At 41.8% G+C, this 18,325-nt stretch overlaps 1 protein-coding gene across 20 annotated transcripts in view; it reads left to right on the top strand.

The window, feature by feature from the left end:
• The window catches only part of clasp2 (cytoplasmic linker associated protein 2), a 65,490-nt gene that overhangs the window by 35,664 nt on the left and 11,501 nt on the right, over positions 1-18,325 (top strand). For 6 of the 20 annotated variants that reach the window (XM_084919017.1, XM_084919036.1, XM_084919034.1 and 3 more), the window contains 25 exons: positions 499-639; positions 3,855-3,928; positions 4,027-4,119; positions 4,246-4,391; positions 4,510-4,645; positions 4,731-4,801; positions 4,919-4,978; positions 5,138-5,215; positions 5,426-5,593; positions 6,911-6,951; positions 7,345-7,497; positions 8,139-8,162; positions 8,533-8,550; positions 9,467-9,568; positions 9,773-9,799; positions 10,705-10,731; positions 12,403-12,576; positions 12,812-12,856; positions 13,964-14,071; positions 14,385-14,447; positions 15,039-15,145; positions 15,730-15,753; positions 15,905-16,060; positions 17,100-17,191; positions 17,275-17,338. In XM_084919017.1, coding sequence (XP_084775143.1) covers positions 499-639; positions 3,855-3,928; positions 4,027-4,119; positions 4,246-4,391; positions 4,510-4,645; positions 4,731-4,801; positions 4,919-4,978; positions 5,138-5,215; positions 5,426-5,593; positions 6,911-6,951; positions 7,345-7,497; positions 8,139-8,162; positions 8,533-8,550; positions 9,467-9,568; positions 9,773-9,799; positions 10,705-10,731; positions 12,403-12,576; positions 12,812-12,856; positions 13,964-14,071; positions 14,385-14,447; positions 15,039-15,145; positions 15,730-15,753; positions 15,905-16,060; positions 17,100-17,191; positions 17,275-17,338 — 2,192 coding nt within the window. Of the gene's footprint in view, positions 1-498; positions 640-3,854; positions 3,929-4,026; positions 4,120-4,245; positions 4,392-4,509; positions 4,646-4,730; positions 4,802-4,918; positions 4,979-5,137; positions 5,216-5,425; positions 5,594-6,910; positions 6,952-7,344; positions 7,498-8,138; positions 8,163-8,532; positions 8,551-9,466; positions 9,569-9,772; positions 9,800-10,704; positions 10,732-12,402; positions 12,577-12,811; positions 12,857-13,963; positions 14,072-14,384; positions 14,448-15,038; positions 15,146-15,729; positions 15,754-15,904; positions 16,061-17,099; positions 17,192-17,274; positions 17,339-18,041; positions 18,102-18,325 lie in introns of all 20 variants that reach the window. The other 14 variants (XM_084919038.1, XM_084919018.1, XM_084919026.1 and 11 more) reach the window with 14 other exon arrangements.

The following is an 18,325-nucleotide window of genomic DNA, read 5'->3' as shown; positions in this document are numbered from 1 at the left end:
CTTTTTTGTTTCTCCCACTGAGTGCGGTTTTTGTAATTGGTATTGATTTAGTGATTCCTGACTTAGCTTTCGGTAGGCTACATCCTCTTTGTGCTTCTAACCATTACTTTTCCCTCTACCATGCATTGTCTTCCAGTGGCCTTAACCTCTGTATACTTAACATTTAAGTGACAAATAAAAGCCAACGTTATGTGAAATGTTTTAAAGGTTTCAACAAATAAAAATGTTAGTCTAGATTTTTAGAAATTGGGATTCAGTATATTTGCTTCTGAAAGCGGATGCAGATTTTTCGTTTTTTGTTTTTAAGGTAGTCCTATTGACTATATACATGTTTATTAGTAAATTATTTTATTGCATGTTGTGAAAACAAATAAAACGATTGTTCTATTTTTTTAGGCTTTTTGTTTTGTGTTTTTCAAGGTAATGTTGTAACGCCTTTGCAACTGTATTTACACACAGGTTGGATGCTAACGCTACACATTGTCTTCCGCCTTACAGATCGTAGTTTTGATGATGACGACAGTGTGGATGGAAGTCGCTCTTCCTCGGCCCAAGCTGCCTTCAAGGTTCCCAAAGTTCCCAAAAAGCCTGCAGAGTCGTCCGCTGCTCGCAGGCCCAGCGCTACTGGTGGCAAGCTAGGTACGTAAATTAATTTACATTTACACACACACTGGACAGGACAGTGTGAGAAACAACTTATGATCCAAAGCCTATTACATTGTCTGGTATATCATGATAGCGACGTGGGCCAGTGGGTGAAAGTCTCAGGATGAACTGTGACTTATACTCTCTGCTCAGATGCAGTGAAATCCCTTTAGTTAAAGTTGAAAGTCTGCAAATCAAGCAGTTTAAATTCAAAATCTACTGTGGCTGTTTGCAGGAGCAAACTGTTGGATCTAACTGTGATCCACCCTCCTTATAACTATATATAAGCACTAAGACATACAGCTACTTATACCTCTCTTTGCAGTTAAGGTGCAAGGAGAAACATTCACTCTCTGGTCTGTGTTCCTGCACTGTGAGATATTTGTGTAACATCATGTATTATAAACCTAATATAGACTATTTTCTGTCCCTTAGATGTGGTTTTGATATCATTTAATAACTACTGACTGGTGTTATGAGTATTATTACTTGTAGTCCCCCACAATTAGACCCTGTCGTTGTTGTTTGGCGCCTTAATTAAATTTTTTTGATTAATTCAGACAAGATGTTTTCATCTTCTTAATAAATTTTAATCTGTATTTTGTGAGCTGTGAAATGAGCACAGTCCACATATGCTTTCCCTCTTAGCTTTGGTGTTACAGTATATAAAACAATGTAAATAATGAATTTCAGATGCATTGCTTCTTGTCTGAGGGGGGAAATGACCTTTACTGTCCTCATAATTCATTGTTGGTCAATTTTAGTTTGTTTTGGATGCCTGATTGGATGTAGACTGTCAGTAAATGTATAGAATTGTTGTTAACAGGATAAGGACAGTGACTTTGACAGCTATTACAAGAAGCAAAAGACATGAGTAAGCATGCCACAGGGTGCAGTAAGAGACACCCCTGTATGTCCTCTGAAATCTGTCTCTCCTCTCTGATACTTATTCGTCTCATATCTGTAGTTTACTCAGACCTTCAGAAGATCTGCTTTTTGAAATGATTTGAATCCTTCTCTGCTGCCTCCTGTTCTGTTCTGTCAGCTCTCCGTTCTGGTGCAGCTGGTTGGAGTGTTATATTTGGTCCCTCTTTGCATGTATCGATTTATCCCGTCGTTTATTATTTCAGTAGGAAGCTCTCATGAACATGCTGCCTGTTGCTCTATCTGTGACACACACAGGCGCACACATCCACACATACACTGGTAGTCTGAATGCATTGCTCTGCTGCATGGAAAAACAAGATTGTGATCTCTTCCCTCTTAGATCATTACAGCCTTATTGATTATGGATTGACTGCGAGAAGCTAAATAAGGTGCATTACAAGTATTTTTTGCACACACAGGGCTACAGCTCAAAAACCTGTACCTTGGTAAGTTCAATGCAGTAGGGAGGGAGAGGCCTATCGTGACTTTTGGCTCAAATTTGCGATTTTCTCACACAGAAGTTGTGGCATCAGCAACACGTTAGCAGAGCAGTGGCAGCTCTGGTAGTTGGCACAGCAGCAAGCAACAAGACTCCTGCGTTTTGAAAGCCTTAGCACACTGATCACTTTAGTGCTGCAATGACGCAGGGTCATTTCATGAAAGACCAGGCACCCAATCCCCAAATCTAAGTGTTTCAACAAGCCAAAATTGTTCAGAATGTTGAGTATCAGTATCATACTTTCAAAAACTCAAGCATGTCTGTGACGTAGAGTAACAGAAGCAATAATCCAATGGAGAAAACGTCAAAGTGTTTTCTGATTATAGTTACCGTTTGAGGAATGACCCTGGATAGAAACACACATTAATTAAAACAGAATCATATCTGTTCTCAACATGAGACCCAGTGAGTGATTAAAGCAACTGAAGCACTTTCGATGAAAACACATCTCAGTGGGGAGCAGCTGAAACATTTCTGGTGCTTTGCTTTTCCGTTTATCCATTTTTTATGGGAATCTGTCAATTTTTGTGTGAATTTGCATTTAGACGGCAGTACGCCCACACACACTCGCACACCACGAAAGCAACACTCAGACAGAAAGAAGAAAGATGGTGTGATAGTAAGTTGCAGTATTAGATCAATCCTGTATCATTAAAGAACAGGCATCTCAGTCTTGGTTCTGTAAAAGGTCAAGATGGCTGCTTTATGTCAAGCCTTCAATCAAAGCGGCACCTTTTTTTTTAATACTCATATTTCCACATTATGATCTCCCAGGTATGTTTACACAAATGACAATATGCTTTATTGCATCTATAACTGCTCACTCTGACAGCATGCCCTGCAATAAAACTAATTGGAAATGGTGATGGTGTTGGTGTTCTGGTAGGTGGCTTTCATGATCAGGCTGCATCCGTGACAGACGGGATATTGGCTAGAGCTAGCCAGCCGGCTGCATCGATTTTTCCAAGATCTCTAAGGGCCATGTAGAGTTTTGACATAACATGTCGTTGTGGTGCAGCTTGATATCCAAGCCAGCCCGGAGGAAAAGAGGAAGAGATGCTTTTCTACCTTCCTTTTCCCATGTTTGTGCTCCATGATTGGCTAGCCTGAGTAGCAGCTCTGATCTCATGGTTTTCATATTCTTTTCCAGCATTACTCTCAGCTCCTTCCTTGGCTCTTTTTCCTTTTGTCTCTTCCTCCCTTGTCTGTTATTTCTGACTTGTCCCTGCCTCCCCAGTGTAGGAGTTATAGGAGGTGTGGTCCACAGCCCCGAGAGAGAGATGATTTACATTCCCATTACTGCCAGGAAGTCCATTAGAAACAGAGTCTGCTCACAGTGGTGTGTGTGTGTGTGTGTGTGTGTGTGTGTGTGTGTGTGTGTGTGTGTGTGTGTGTGTGTGTGTGTGTGTGTGTGTGTGTGTGTGTGTGTGTGTGTGTGTGTGGATAATTGTAAGAGTAGCTGTTTGTTTTTTTGTTTTTTAGTTTAAGCAGAATCACAAAACCTGCCAGTCCAGAACCTTTTGAATCCCTACACTAATCATCAATCCATTAGTTGTATCAGTTTCTACTAACTGTGGGTGTTTTTAAAGAAAAAAAAACAGAAAAAAGACCTAGTGACGAGGCGTGGGCATTTCTAGTATTTCTTCTGCGTGTCCCTCCATCCATTATTTCCAAGGCCTTAGGGTTGTGGACTCATGGATGATTAAATATGGATGTATTATAATTTAAATGAACACACGCTTGCATTTTAATCAACTCTGTTCTGATTTTCTTTTCTTCCCAGTGTCCAAGGAAAGTGCCGGGGCAGTTGATGAAGAGGATTTCATAAAAGCCTTTACAGATGTCCCTACTGTCCAGGTACAAACTCACACAAAATATAATAAAACACATCCACCCATTAATTTCATAATTTACTAATACAGGCATTTAAAAACCAGATTGTCATTGTGTTGCAGATCTACTCAACAAGAGATCTTGATGACAACCTGAATAAGATCCGTGAGATTTGCTCTGATGACAAACACGACTGGGACCAGAGAGCCAACGCTGTCAGTAAATCCAGTACCAAGTTTCAGAAAATAATTTTGAAGTTGGGTCAGTAAAATGTAATGAATAATATGTGTTATTGTTTGTTTTCCCTCTTTCTTTTCTTTTTTTTTTAACCTCTTTAACAGCTTAAGAAAATTCGCTCCCTGCTGGTGGCAGGCGCGGCCAGCTACGACTGCTTCTACCAGCACCTACGGCTACTAGATGGAGCTTTCAAACTGTCCGCTAAAGACCTGCGCTCACAAGTGGTCCGAGAGGCCTGTATCACTGTGGCGTGAGTGTTGAGAAATTTACCCAAATATATATGCAGCAAACACAATCGCACTGCAGCACGAGTTTGAAGGCTCGTGTTTGGTTTCATCATCTGAGCGTTCTCCGGTGTCTCCTTACAGCCACCTCTCATCAGTGCTGGGGAATAAATTTGACCACGGAGCGGAAGCCATCGTTCCCGTCCTGTTTAACCTCATTCCCAACTGTGCCAAAGTCATGGCCACCTCTGGTGTCTCTGCTATCCGAATCATCATACGGGTGAGTTTTATAAACACGTAATTAAATCAGTGCTTTTGGGCTTTTGCGGTGTACTTTTGCTCAGTGCTGCTTGTCCTCTCTGCAGCACACCCACGTTCCTAGACTCATCCCCCTGATAACCAGTAACTGCACATCCAAGTCTGTAGCAGTGAGAAGGTGAGATTAGCAAAGGCCCTCATGTCAACACCACAATAAGAAGCTTAGCATCAGCTGAACATAAAATACATTCGGAGATGTTGTTATGTGACATTGTTTTTTGTGTGTTTTCTTTAGGCGCTGTTATGATTTCTTGGACCTTCTGCTACAGGAATGGCAGACCCACTCACTAGAAAGGTGAGCACTCATCAGTTTTTCAGAGGAAAGCTGTGATGGTCATACTGAATTCATAAATGCAAAAGCATCACAGTGTCGGATTCCCATTAATGTGCTTTCCAGATGTGTTTCAGACTGGCTGGTTCACTCTTTGTGCGTCTGTTTGTGTTATTGTTTCAGACACACTGCAGTCCTGGTTGAGAGCATCAAAAAAGGAATTCGAGATGCCGACTCAGAGGCCAGAGTGGAGGCTCGCAAGTAAGACAGACATACCGAAAAACACATTATGTGGGGGGAAAAATGGTGGTAAATTCCTCACCACCCTCTTTTTCCTTTATGAATCCCCCAGATTCTTCACTTTTGCTCCATCCACCCCCCTTCATAAACCAACTTTTATCCTCCCTCGTACATTTCTCTTTTTGTCTTCATCTCTGCCTCTGTTTTCGTCTGCTCTTCTGTCTCTTTCAGGGCTTACTGGGGTCTGAGGAACCATTTTCCAGCAGAAGCTGAAGCTCTTTACAACTCCTTAGAGCCTTCATACCAAAGGACCCTCCAGTCCTGCCTGAAGAGCTCTGGCAGCGTGGCCTCACTTCCCCAGAGTGACCGCTCCTCATCTTCATCTCAAGAGAGCCTCAAGTAATGAACGCACTGCACCGTCCCTCCATATATAACTTCAGTCCTGCATGTTTACTTTAAGTCTTCTTTTAATGATGACACTGATTATAGAAGTGATTTTGACTTTTTTTTTTTATTCATTTCCTATCTTACACATCTTTGTCAGATACATAGATGACATCTTTCTGACATCTGTCACACATACGCTTATTTTTCCTCTACTTATCTTTATCTTATCTATCTTTAATCCTGAATTAAAGCAGAGTGCCCATTCATATAACCAATGAAACACAAGGTCACTGTTGTTCATGGAGATGTGTAGAGAATGAGTTCAGTAGACTCAAAGCCTGAGGAAAAAAAACTGCTTCCAAGTCTGGTGAAACAGTGGCTCCTTCTGTGATGCATCACTGTTGGCAGAAGGGTGATTCGGTCGCGGCAGGGGTCGAATGTGTGTTTTAGGATCCTGTTTGCTTTGCTCAAAGGTGGCTTGAAGTGAGAGAAGCTACAACACCTTCTTTCATGCAGTGGATGAATTAAGGGGCTGCACCAAAGCTCAGTATAAATTATGTTTAAATGAGCATTATTTTGAACAGTGAATCATGCAAAGCTGCTCTAGTAGTGTCTAAGAGTGAAAATATAGATGTGAAAGTTATTTTCTGCCCCCTTTAAATATACAATTGTTTGACCATGATGTGTTCTCTGCAATCCTAGGAACCTGAAACTATTCATCTACACTGCATTTCACTCTTATGTTAAATTTGAGAAGAAGGTTGTCGTTTTCCTCTTTGTATTGTTTCCTGTTGCACTACATCTTGTTGATTGCTGTTGATATTAAATTATTATATTATTTATAGTCTCAGATCTGCGATGGCACAGTGCTAACTAAAGGTCAAGGCTAACTTTTAAACTGTTATATTAGCACTTTTCTACTCAAAATGCTTTATACAACCATGTCTTATTTCACCCTTTCGCTCACACATTCACAGTCGGAGTCACTCTGAGTCACAGCTACCCCATGTATACATGACATACACCCCTATTTCTATGTGACAAAAACATTTGATAATAAAAATAAAGACTTATAAAAAGCTTTTATTGCAGAGGTACCCAGATCCTGTGTAATTGTTTCATGAGAAAAATGGATATTTGTCTGTTTTGAGTCCAATGTCATTTATTCTTTAGTGTTTTTAGTGTTGGAGTTTTAACAATGCTTGAGAAAGCTGTTTTATTCAATTCCACACATCAGTGAAAATGTATATTGATCATGATTAAGACCTACTCACTGCGTTGTTATATACTGACCTACTTTTCTCCCTTTTTTTTTTTTTCTTTTTTCAGTCGGCCTCTGACTTCTAAATGGTCAGCAGCACCGGGGCGAGGTGAGTCGAGCACATGTACACACACACACACACGCACAAGCCTTCTTCAACACACATTCTCCTGCTCAGACACACACACACTGAGGCAAACATCAGCTCCTATAAAAACCATCTCCCTTCATTCTCATTGACATCAGCCTGTCTCCTCCCATGAGCAATCACATCCTGTTATGTTTTTATCTTACAACACACATGTGCGCCTACACATGCGTATACTTGTCTGGCCAATTTTGTTTTTTCTGTATGGTATCGATATTGTGTTTGTATAGTATTGTGCCTGCATGTGTTTGTGGTGTGTGTGTGTGTGTGTGTGTATATATATACATATATATATATCCCATCACCTCCCACCCTTTCTCCAACACGATCCTCCTGCTCCTCCTGTCCTGTCAGTCCCTGCGGGTTCAAAGGGTGGGGTGTCATCGACCTCCCTGCAGCGTTCCCGTAGCGACGTGGATGTTAACGCAGCAGCAGTTGCTAAATACCGGCACGTCGGACAAACCGGGGGAGCGGGCCGTCTGCCCCCGGGGTCCTACTCCTCACTGGGTAAGGGCTCTGCCAGTCAAGTTAGATGCTTATTCAGACAGTGGAGAGACGTAGGTCAGCATGTGATCAGCTGGAAGTCAGACTATAAAGAGTCTCGTCAGATCAGTACAGAGGAAGTTTTTTAAAGTTTCTGACAGGTTGAAGTAAGAAGTACGTCATCTTGTATAAAAGCTTGACTCATCTGCATAACAGAAGGATGGACGTCCAGACCCAAACACTTTAGCGCTTACACTGACTCCTCTCCTCTCCTCTCCTGCTGCCTGCCCATTTGCCTGTTCGTGTGCTTGCGTGTAGATATACTCTATGCATGCTCTCTATCCGGATATTGTCCTCTGTGTCAGTTTGTCTCTACATTTTCGATGTCGATCCCTACATCTGCACGGTTCTCAGATAAACAGATGTTATGTGACTAATTCACACTGTGCTCCTTTCTTCTCCTGTTTCTCTTGTATTTCATCTTTTTCTATTTTTCTTATTTTCAACTTTCTTTTCACATTTATTATTCACATTATTCGTTTTCCCTTTTCCCTTTGTATAATTTCTGTAATTTTTTTTTTTTTTTTTTCATTTTATTTTTGGGGGTTTTCCTGTCATTGGTCTCCTTTTTTTTTTCCTCCCCCTCTTTCTCTTTGCTACTAAAGATGATGCCTCTGATAAAACGGATGGTAAGATCATCTCACTCCACTTCTTCTCTGCTCTTTTCCCTTTCCTCACTCCATGCAGTCCATGTTAACTCAGTTGTGACAGTGTGTGGCCACAGCGCCCCCTGCTGTCAACTTCAAAACCTCATTTCTATGACTGCGCTGTTCACAGAAGCATAGATCAAATATTAACACATCTAAAATCATCTTCTGCTTTACTAAAGCTGAATCTTATTTTAAATATGGCAGTTGTCTAACCATCTGTACTCACATTAAACTGTATCATTCAGCTGTTGAGGTTTTATAGGATACTATAAGGATGTGCTGCTTGAATATTGCACACAGAAGGTGAACTGTGATACTTAAAACATGCTCCTTTTTTGTCTGTCTATAGGAACCAAATCAGACAATGGTAAGACTGTGGTTAGGTGGATGTTTGTGTGCATATTTGTAGGGATGTTCTAGATGGAAATTGTGATTTTAGTCTTTTTGGATCCAACAATTATGTGTTTGATCGATTTTATAATAATAATAAACAATTGTTAAAATAGAAAAGTGACTTTGCTTAAAGGGGATCCATTATGCTCTCTGATATATTCCTGTGTTATTTTTACTGCTACTATGGTAGATGCTTCTTTTAAACATGGTTTTAGTTTGAATTAGTGAGGGTCAGCATATGTGCAAGTAACCCCTGTGAGCCAACAACTCAAGCTTCAGCATCCTGTAAATGTTCAGATTTTTTTTCCTTCTCTTGGCTCTGTATGTTATCCCAAATATGGTAATTTCAAACTTGAAAGGGGTGAAGCTAAGGCAGCTTGTTTCAGAAAGAGTATAAACTGAGTATGAAATGAGATAAAACAAAAGAATATGGATTTGAAAACGAGCATGATGGGTCCCCTTTAACCACTGAGTTTGAACATGTGAATGCTATTATAAAGTGGGTTCTAAAAGTAATTGGTTGGTGGGAGATTAATGGATTATTCCCTTAAATTCCCTTTTAATCATTAAATCATTTTAGTCTATAATAAAATACCTTATCAAATACTTAACTGGTTATTTTCAGGTATTTCTTTTCTGAGACGGGTTTCTAATCCACTGAAGCATCCCTGTTGTATTCATCTGTGTTTGCACCTGGCTGAATGTGAATGTTGAGTTTAGGGTCCAGTCTTTAGCAGCTTTCAGTATTAGTGGCTTTTCATCAGCTCTAGTGCTTTTTAGTTTCTGGGCTTCATTCAGCTGCAAACTGTGTGCGACTAGTTTCATTAGTGTGTAAAATGCAGGTCTGTTTTGGGGTTGTTTTTAATGGTTGTGCTTCTACTTGCATGCAGGTCGTGTGCGTACCAAGCAGCCTTTGTCTACTGCCAGCACCGTGTCGAGTCAGGTGGACTCGAGAGGACGCAGCCGCACCAAGATGGTGTCCCAGTCGCAACGTACGTACCTCCTCGCATCAGCCAAAACACAGAGCATAATTTAAAGCCAGCTGTGAGTGAAACAGTCTGGGTAAAACAGGAGAAATGATGAGAGAGTGAGCTTGTAGAAGTATTTGCGGTTCCTCAACTTTTGTTTGTGGAGTTTCTTAACTTGTTGCCTCCACGGTGACGATAAGCTCCATGTGAATGTTTTTGTGCCTTCAGGTTCCGACGAATCCGATTGCACACCAGGTATTCTGTCCGTGTGTCAGAGTGTGCCTGTCTATCTCTGTATCACAGTGGGAATGGTGACCCACCCGCTCTCATTCTGATCAGGGTGTTTTGTGTAAACAGGAGAGCGTGTGCGTGTGCGTATGGGTGTGTGTTTCTTCTGCATGCTGTGTTTCATCACTGAGGATGGTGTGGTGAACAGTTCATTTCCGCTTCTCCAGCCTGGCTCTGGCTTTTATTCAGGTTATTAAAAATACGAGACACAAGCCTCTGGGCTATTCTTATATTGCAGCACATTAGGCAGCTGTGTGTGTGTGTTTTTTGCGTGTGTACCTGCTCTCCAAGACATTAACTGCTGATATGCTGCTTAGGGCCAGCTTGGAGACCAGTTTAAAATCAGACAGTGATTGGGCCACAAACCAGTGCACCAGTTAAATCTGGATATTTAGATTGAGGACCAAATCGGAGTTAAGAGGGTTGGAAAGCTTTCCGTGAGTGTGTGAGGGTATGGCTCAGTATATTTACTTTAAACCATTTTCCCCTCATTGTTAAACAGGTTTTGTTTTTTTACATATGCTATGTGAGTTGTCCCAACATGCACTGCTTTCCCAAGTCTGTCATCTGCGGCTGGTTAAGTGTGTGTGTGTGTGTGTGTGTGTGTGTGTGTGTGTGTGTTTGCTTCAGCTACATTTCAGTACTTGTTTTCTCTTTACTTAATGGAATTATTTCAACATAGTGCTTCAGCTTTGCCTTCATTCTTGGTATGGACCACCAGGATCCTCTCCCTTAGTACTCTTTATTTTTTTAACTCCCATGACACTTCTTTTGCGCTAACACCCATAATTCATCTGATTTAATCTGCTGTTCCTTCCCCCTCACCTCTGCTTTTCCCCCTTTCTTCCCAACCAATGGGCTTAATGGCTCAGGATCTCAGTCTGCTACCCCTGTCGGTGGTAAGATTACAACGCTACTTATTTTTACCCCGCTCTCTTTAGCTGTACTTTCTTTCCTCTGTTTCCCAAACCTCACTATCTTCACGTGCACGCAAAAAGGTCACTGAGAGTCTCACCCACACTGGCTTAGGCATGCTGGGATTTGTAGTCACAGACTTATAACATGGCTATGCTGTTACCATGCGAAATACACTGCTTTGGGAGCCTCATGTTTCTGCATTTCTATGTGTTACACAATGAAAAGTCGAAAGTCACTCTTTTTTTTCTATGTAAGCACATCATTAGATTCCAAGCTAGTAATTCTCACAGTTTTGTAGCTTATGTTTGGTTTCAATAACCTTTCTTTCACCATCTTATCACTAGTTTGTTTGGGTTTTTTTTGGGGGGGGGGTTATCGGCACTTAAAAAATCCAAGCTAAGAAATTGTCAGACAGCGTGAGTTGATCATTACTTATAACATCTTTTATCAGCTACTGGATATCAAAACTCTTTGTGCAGTAATCATATTTTCACAGAAAACAACTTAAACACAGTTTTGTCATTTAGATCCATTTTATTTAGTTATGTGTAGTTCAGTAGGTTATGTGATTCTGTGTGTGTGTGTGTGTGTGTGTGTGTGTGTGTGTGTGTGTGTGTGTGTGTGTGTGTGCATTTAGATTAGCTTTTGTCTCTCATTGAGAGAAAGAAGAGAGAATCTGGTCTGCGTGCTCATTTTTAGTCTTAAGGAGATCAATTTAAAAGGGACCTGTTATGCTTTTCCTGCTTTCTGTCATTGTCTAATCTGCTGTGATGGTGGGTGCTCACATCAAACATGGCCTAAGTTTGAAATTCTGAGGTCAGCTTCTGAGTTGTTCCTGTAAGCCAAAAGCTCAGGCTTTAGGCTGCTCCAAATACTGAGCTTCAGAATTTTTTTTCCAACTCTTTTGGATCTCTATGACATCTAAGCTGGTGGTCAAACCTTTTGTTTGTGAGGGGCAGCCAGTCAGAGTAAAGTTGAAGCAAATAAAACTGCTTGATTCCAACAGGGGATGAACTGAAGGCAGCACCAAAGCCACACAATTCAGAATTTAAAAAAAACAAAAAAACAAAACATTGCACAGCTGGACATGAGCATAATAGGTCCTCTTTAAGGTCGGTTTCAAGTCTTGAGCACTGGAGCTTGTTTCCCAAGCATCTGTTTTCACATTTCCAGCACTGCAGAGCTTCTTCTGCTGGACTGTTTGTCTTCTAGTTTATAGCAAAATGACCCACTGTAGAAAGAAACACACTGTGGCCTTAGCTTTGGGAGGTCGGATGCCTCGGGGAGAGAAATTGAGACTGTTATTCAATTTAAATTCAATACAAATTCAAAATTACAATCCAGTAATGACAGTTACCTATGAGTTACCCTTTTCTTCAAGGAATTTGAAAGAATTTGAACTCACTGTAGCTCTGCTGGCTCCAGCAATCCTTCCCTAGTGATGTGTATTTTTGATATACATAAAATGCCAACATGTGCTTGAAAAACTACCAACTACCTTTGCCAGTTGTTGGTATAAGAAACTGATCACTTCTTTTTTCTTTTATTGTTTTAATGAAGTTGTCACGTTATAGAGGGGTGGTGTCACTACAGCTTTTTTTGATAAATGTCCCATGCACCACGGATAATCTATGTTTTCTGTCTCTCTGAAGCTGGTAGTCGGAGCGGCTCCCCTGGTCGCGTGCTGACGAGCACGACCCTGAGCACCATGAGCACCGGGGCTCACAGGGTGCTGGCTGGATCCACCGGGGATGGACACAGACGCAGCCGCATCCCCCGCAGCCAGGGCTGCTCCAGAGACTCATCACCCACCCGCCTGTCTGTGGGTGAGTGCATGAACGTGCTTTGAACTAATACTGTCTTTCTATAAATTAGCTGTGCCTGCTTTAGAAACTGCTCGAGTGTTGGGTGATATTTTGTGCCATCAAACTCAGATGACCAGTCTCTGTGATTCCCTGTAAACGTGGATCTAAACTTGCCTTTTTCCCTCCTGCTCCCTGTCCTCCTTTTCTTCCTCTGCTCCTCTCCTTTTTCTCTGTCCTTTTTGCTTCTGTCTCGTAGCTCCTTCTAGCATTAGTTCCATCTACAACGGAGCAAGCAGAGGAGGTAAGGCTTCGACCTCGACTGGACCCTTGTGCTACCCATCAATTCACCTCAATGTGCCTATTCTCATCCTCACTTTAACCTCCATCTCCTTACACCATTTCTATCCATGATTTTAAAAAAAAATTCCTCGATCACCGCTGCTGTCGCAGTCCGTCTCTCCCATCATCAGTCGCTGCCTCAGCTTCATAGATTCCATCGTTCTAACTTCTCTGTCTTGGCTGTGTCGTTATGGTGATGGGTGCCTGTGATCAGCACATGTTCACGGATTACGAGTCATACCTTCCCCCTCTCCTTACTAACCTGTTTTAGTGGCTGGTTGAAGAAAGCTTCACACAGGATCAGCGACGCTTCATCTCTGCTCGGTAGACCGTTGGTAGCCCGTGATTAATTCTGATTTGCTAGCTGGATGCTGAAGCTGATGAACGGAGCAATGAACAGCGAAGTTGCAGTGCTGCTGAATGAAACACAGCCCTTTCCCTCAGCCACCCGCTTGATTGCTGCATCTCTTTCTCAATCGCTTTTTCTGTCCGTTTGTCTTTGTGTGTGAGAAAAAGAGACACATTGAGCACCTGTGTGTATCAGACATCTCTGAAGGTGATAAAATCAGTTAATAAGAACTATTAGATGAATAGAAGAAACTAAATGTGCAGAAATTTTAATAATTTGTTTACATGACAAACGTGAATGATTTGTTAGTTTCAGTGTTAACATTTAGAGTTTTTTATTCTGTTAAAGGAAACAACTGGAAGACTTTAGACTCTTGAGGGTGTGATACCAGTAAATAATACCAGTAGATTAGCTGATAGTTTCAGCTCTAATCAGTGAAATAACAGCGCAGTCATTTTAAATAATATGCGCTCACACCTCTAAGATGGTTTCTTAAACATCAGAGGGGGAAAAAAAAAAACCTGTACTCACATTTTTCTTGTTTTTGTCAGTTTGTCACCTGTTCTTATTCTGTCTTATTTATGTCTTTATGCACGTGCCTTCCTCTTTGACTTCTTTGTCACTGCTCATGTCTTTCTTTATGTGTACTTTTTCTCCCCTTTCCCTTTTTCCGTTTTCTTTTCTGTCTGCACTCCGTGGTTGTTACCTGGGTGGCGTTAGCTCGGGGCAGTCGTATCCCGCGGCCCAGTATGAGTCAGGGCTGCAGCAGAGAGGCCAGCAGAGAGAGCAGCCGGGACACCAGCCCCGTACGCTCCTTCACACCTCTTGGTGAGTAGCAGCAGCAGACAGATACCCGAGAGGAATTAGTAGGATATTCGAGGAAAAGAGTCTGACTGTATTGAAGCTTTACTCTTAGCTCTTTGATTTTTAGATTAAAATTGAATCCAGTATCTGAGAAAAAAAAAAAGTCTCAAACACGCATGCGTCAGGAAAGTAGAGAAATAACACCTTTATGTTTTTCAGTCTTTCTTTCTATTCTCATGCACTACTCGATAAGTGTGAGTTTGTGTGGTCTTAGTTGTCAATTCTAAACTCTGTGTGTGTGTGTTTGTATGTGTGTGTGTTTTAATCTTGGTTGCAGCAACACGGAGCTACTCTCGCTCCACCGGAGCTCTTCACACACCTGATGCTTTTGGGGCTGCAGGTGAAGGCTGAGTACATCTTTCTCCGTCCCTCACCCACCCAACCACTTGACTTGATTTTCTCTCTGCGTTTTCTTTTTTTGTTCTCTTTTAGTTGCAGTTCATCATCTCCCACATTTTACCAGCCCGTTTCTTTCGTCGTCCATCAGTTGATTTTTGTTTTGTTTTTTTTACGTTCTGCTCCAGGATGTCGGGCTCTCCAGTGGAATCGCATGTTTCCGCCCGTTCAGTTGCCAGTTTATAACCATTCTGCTGGTTTTATCAGTGTCTCTTTGTCTTCTTTATTTAGCTGCGTCCCTCCTCCACGGGGACGTCAACATGCTCTCCTGCGTTTTATGTCAATCATGCTTTTTTTTACCCCCAAGTGCCATCTGCAATGTCACCTAACGCGTCATCGCATCAACTTACAGGGTTGTCTCGTGGGAAAGTGCCGCGCGTGTGTGAGTTGTGTGAAAGTTAGCGAATGGATGATCAGGAGAATGACATCATTTGTGGACGAGTGCTGAGTGTGTGCAAACTTGTTTTAATCTGAAGTTTTGCTAATGTATTTATTCTGCTATCTTTCTGTCCATCCTTCCTCTCTCTGTCTGCAGGATCAGGTTTTGGAATCAGTCAGTCAAGCCGTCTCTCTTCTTCAGTCAGCGCTATGAGGGTCCTGAACACTGGTTCAGATGTAGAAGAGGCTCTCGCAGATGCACTGGTATGGAAACTCAAATTCTAACACAGCATTGTCGCAACTAACTAATCATAGCCGTTGTGACTAGTCGGTACTAGACTTACTAGCCGTTTAATCGAATTATTTGACATTTTAATCGATGACCAGTGCTGTAAATTATTGTCCTAAATGTTATGCAGCCATCTGCCACCAGATGGAGCATTGTTGTTGAGAAACACCATAAATCTGTTATGCTAGGCCTGATCTCTTTGTTAACACTATTTATTTACTGTTTGTTTTTGAAGTATAACGTGCAGTGTTCTTAATGCATGATGAAAGGTCACACCAGGTTAAGTGACATGATCCATTATTGAAAAATGTAATTAATGGTTTTAAATGCCTTTGTTTATAGAGTTTTTTTACATTGTCCTTTAAACAGTTTTCAAATTTAACGTAATATCTGAGTCTTTCTTAGTTTTAGACTCGTCGGTTACACTAGTCTAAGAAATTAGTCACCAGGAACATCCTGGCTACAAACAGTGCACGTTCCAGTATCCTGCCACTAGCTCCTACATTGTGTGTCTGTGTGTTAACTAAACCCTGATTCTACCTCTGTTTAACGCTGTCAGCTGTTGGGAGACATGAGATCCAAGGTCAGCTTCTTTTCCTACCTCTTACCTGTGTGTGGGTGTGTGTGTGCTTGGTTTGTGTTCTATCAAGATGTGCTAGTGCATGCTTTCTTAATGTCCTGCTTGTTGGTTTTTGTTTTCATTGTAATGTCATGCCCTTTCTGTTCCCCTGCAGAAGAAGCCAGCACGGCGACGGTATGAGAATTACGGCATGTACTCTGACGACGATGCCAACAGCGATGCATCCAGCGCCTGTTCAGAGAGATCCTACAGCTCCAGAAACGGAGGGGCCATCCCCACCTACATGAGACAAACAGAAGATGTAGCTGAGGTAAACAACAGCAGCAGGAAATAGATACTGCGATGGGCAGCTTTCCTAAAACCTAGGTCCTTAGAAAAAAATTAAATGACTTAAGTTAAATTTAGATGGGTTTGAAGTTTCACAGAAGGGAACAGTATCATTAAGGCGCTCTTTTAAAGTTAAAGTTTGCAGAGCAATTTGAATGTCAAGTAGAACCTCAAGGTTTTCTAAGGAGCATCCATCAATCTAGAAATTACTGTTATGCTTGGTGCCTCTGCATAAGGCTGCAGAAAGCCACTAAAACGTTGACATAAGGGTCAGGCCATACCGACCTTATGTGTCAACCAAACAGCGCACACTGAAAACATGTTAATGGAAAGATGCGGTTCCATTTGGTTTTAGAGTAATGCAACCTGTGCATCACCTAAATCAGTCTTTAATTTGTGTTGACAGTTGTGATTAAGGGGCAAAGATTCTTCCCAAAACTGTGCTGACAATTCTGTGTTCTGGTCCTTTGCTTCCTGTATAAAAGCTGAAGACACAGGAGTGTGTAAACAATCAAGTAACTTTGATGTTTGTTGTTAGGAGGATTTTTCATGCACAGCACTTTGGTCAACTCTGCTGTTTTAAATGTGATATATAAATAAATTTGACCTTTGTAGAGAGTACCAAGCGCTCTTAAAGAGGGTGTTTACCTGAAACGGTTTCTATTCTGTTTATGAAAACTTTTCCTTAACATAGTGTGCAATTTAAGATAATGAAAAAGTGAGAATTTGGAAGCTTGTATTTAGTTAAAAACTTTGGAAATTATGCAGACCGTCTTTATAGTCTATATACAGATCTGCCAGGGTCACAGTACTTTCCCGCTCCAGTTCATTTTGAGCACTAGAATTTTGCAGTGAAGATATTACTACCCAGAATCAGTGAGTGAATATGATCAGTGAGGTTTATATACTCATGTCTCCTGTGCTTAAATCTGAAAAGCCATTAAAAACGTGTTACTTCCATATTAAGCTGAATATTTATTACGTGCATGTATTCCATCTTATAGAAGTCTTCTTTCCTCCAGGTGCTCAATCGTTGTGCCAGTGCCAACTGGTCTGAGAGGAAGGAGGGTCTACTGGGCCTTCAGGCTTTGCTTAAAAACCAGCGCACCCTGAGGTCAGTGTCAGGTCACTCAGGCGTGTTTGCAGTTAATAAAGTCATAGATGATTTCCAACTAACTGCTGCTGTTTTGTCTGCAGTCGGGTTGAGTTGAAGAGGCTCTGTGAAATTTTCACCAGGATGTTTGCTGACCCTCACAGTAAGGTATGGATGCATGCAGCATAAACCCTCGCACAAAGACGCACAGCATTCATTTGCAGTACCGTGGCACAAGATTCATAATTCACCTGCTTTAATTTTACTTTTTCAAATACTTTGTTTATCCCATCATCCTTGACTGTACCGGATTCTGCCAAACACAGAAAGTGTTACACCGCTTTAAAAAGCACACACACACTTTAGCTGTCACATCTTTCTAATGAATTTAGTGATAAAGACGGGATAAACAGGTCAAAATGTTTCCTCAAATTAACTCACACTCAGACATAAACACGGGCATGGAACGCGTGCATTGGACTGTTTTCTAACGGCATGCCACACCTGAATGAGTGTGCCATCACGCTCGCCGCCGTCCTGTGGGATTGCTCTGTCACTGTTGAGCAGCCAAACCGCTGGTTGCACTCTTCACATCCGCTGGCTCTCCCTTCTCTTTTCCCCTCCTCTACCTGCAGTCTGAGGCAACAACACTGACCGCTCACACACTCAAAAGCACACACAAACACACACACTCGTACATATTTGGGCTGCCCGCTCTCTCCTCTGACTAACAAGCTGCGATTCGGCCTCTCTAACACTGCCACTTCTGTTCCACCGTCTTGAGTGCTCCGTTTTCTCACACATGTCGTAAGCTGTGTGAGCTCCTCCCCCTCCCCCTCGTTTGACGTTTTGACGATTTGATGAATTTCAGCGAGACTCCGGCAGGGTGTACGGCACGGCAGAATCCGGTATAAGCTCAGCCTCCTTCAAGGTACTGCATCTCACCAGTGATCTCCATCTGCCTATCTCACACCACTCCTTTTCGTACTCCTTCCTCCTTATCTCCCATATTTGTCAGTGTTTCTTTTTAGCCTTTTTGCACTTACACTCAAGTTTCTCCCATGTCAGGGAGAAAGTAAAATTGGTTGTTGCTCAAATGTGTTTGAAAAAATTGAAGATGCTGAGTGTACTCTCTGACACTGAGTACATGCTTTG

This window comes from Perissodus microlepis, chromosome 22, assembly GCF_051167445.1.
Source record: "Perissodus microlepis isolate ML-2025 ecotype Zambia chromosome 22, ASM5116744v1, whole genome shotgun sequence".
Lineage (NCBI taxonomy): Eukaryota > Metazoa > Chordata > Actinopteri > Cichliformes > Cichlidae > Perissodus > Perissodus microlepis.
This window is presented reverse-complemented; position numbering and strand designations above follow the sequence as displayed.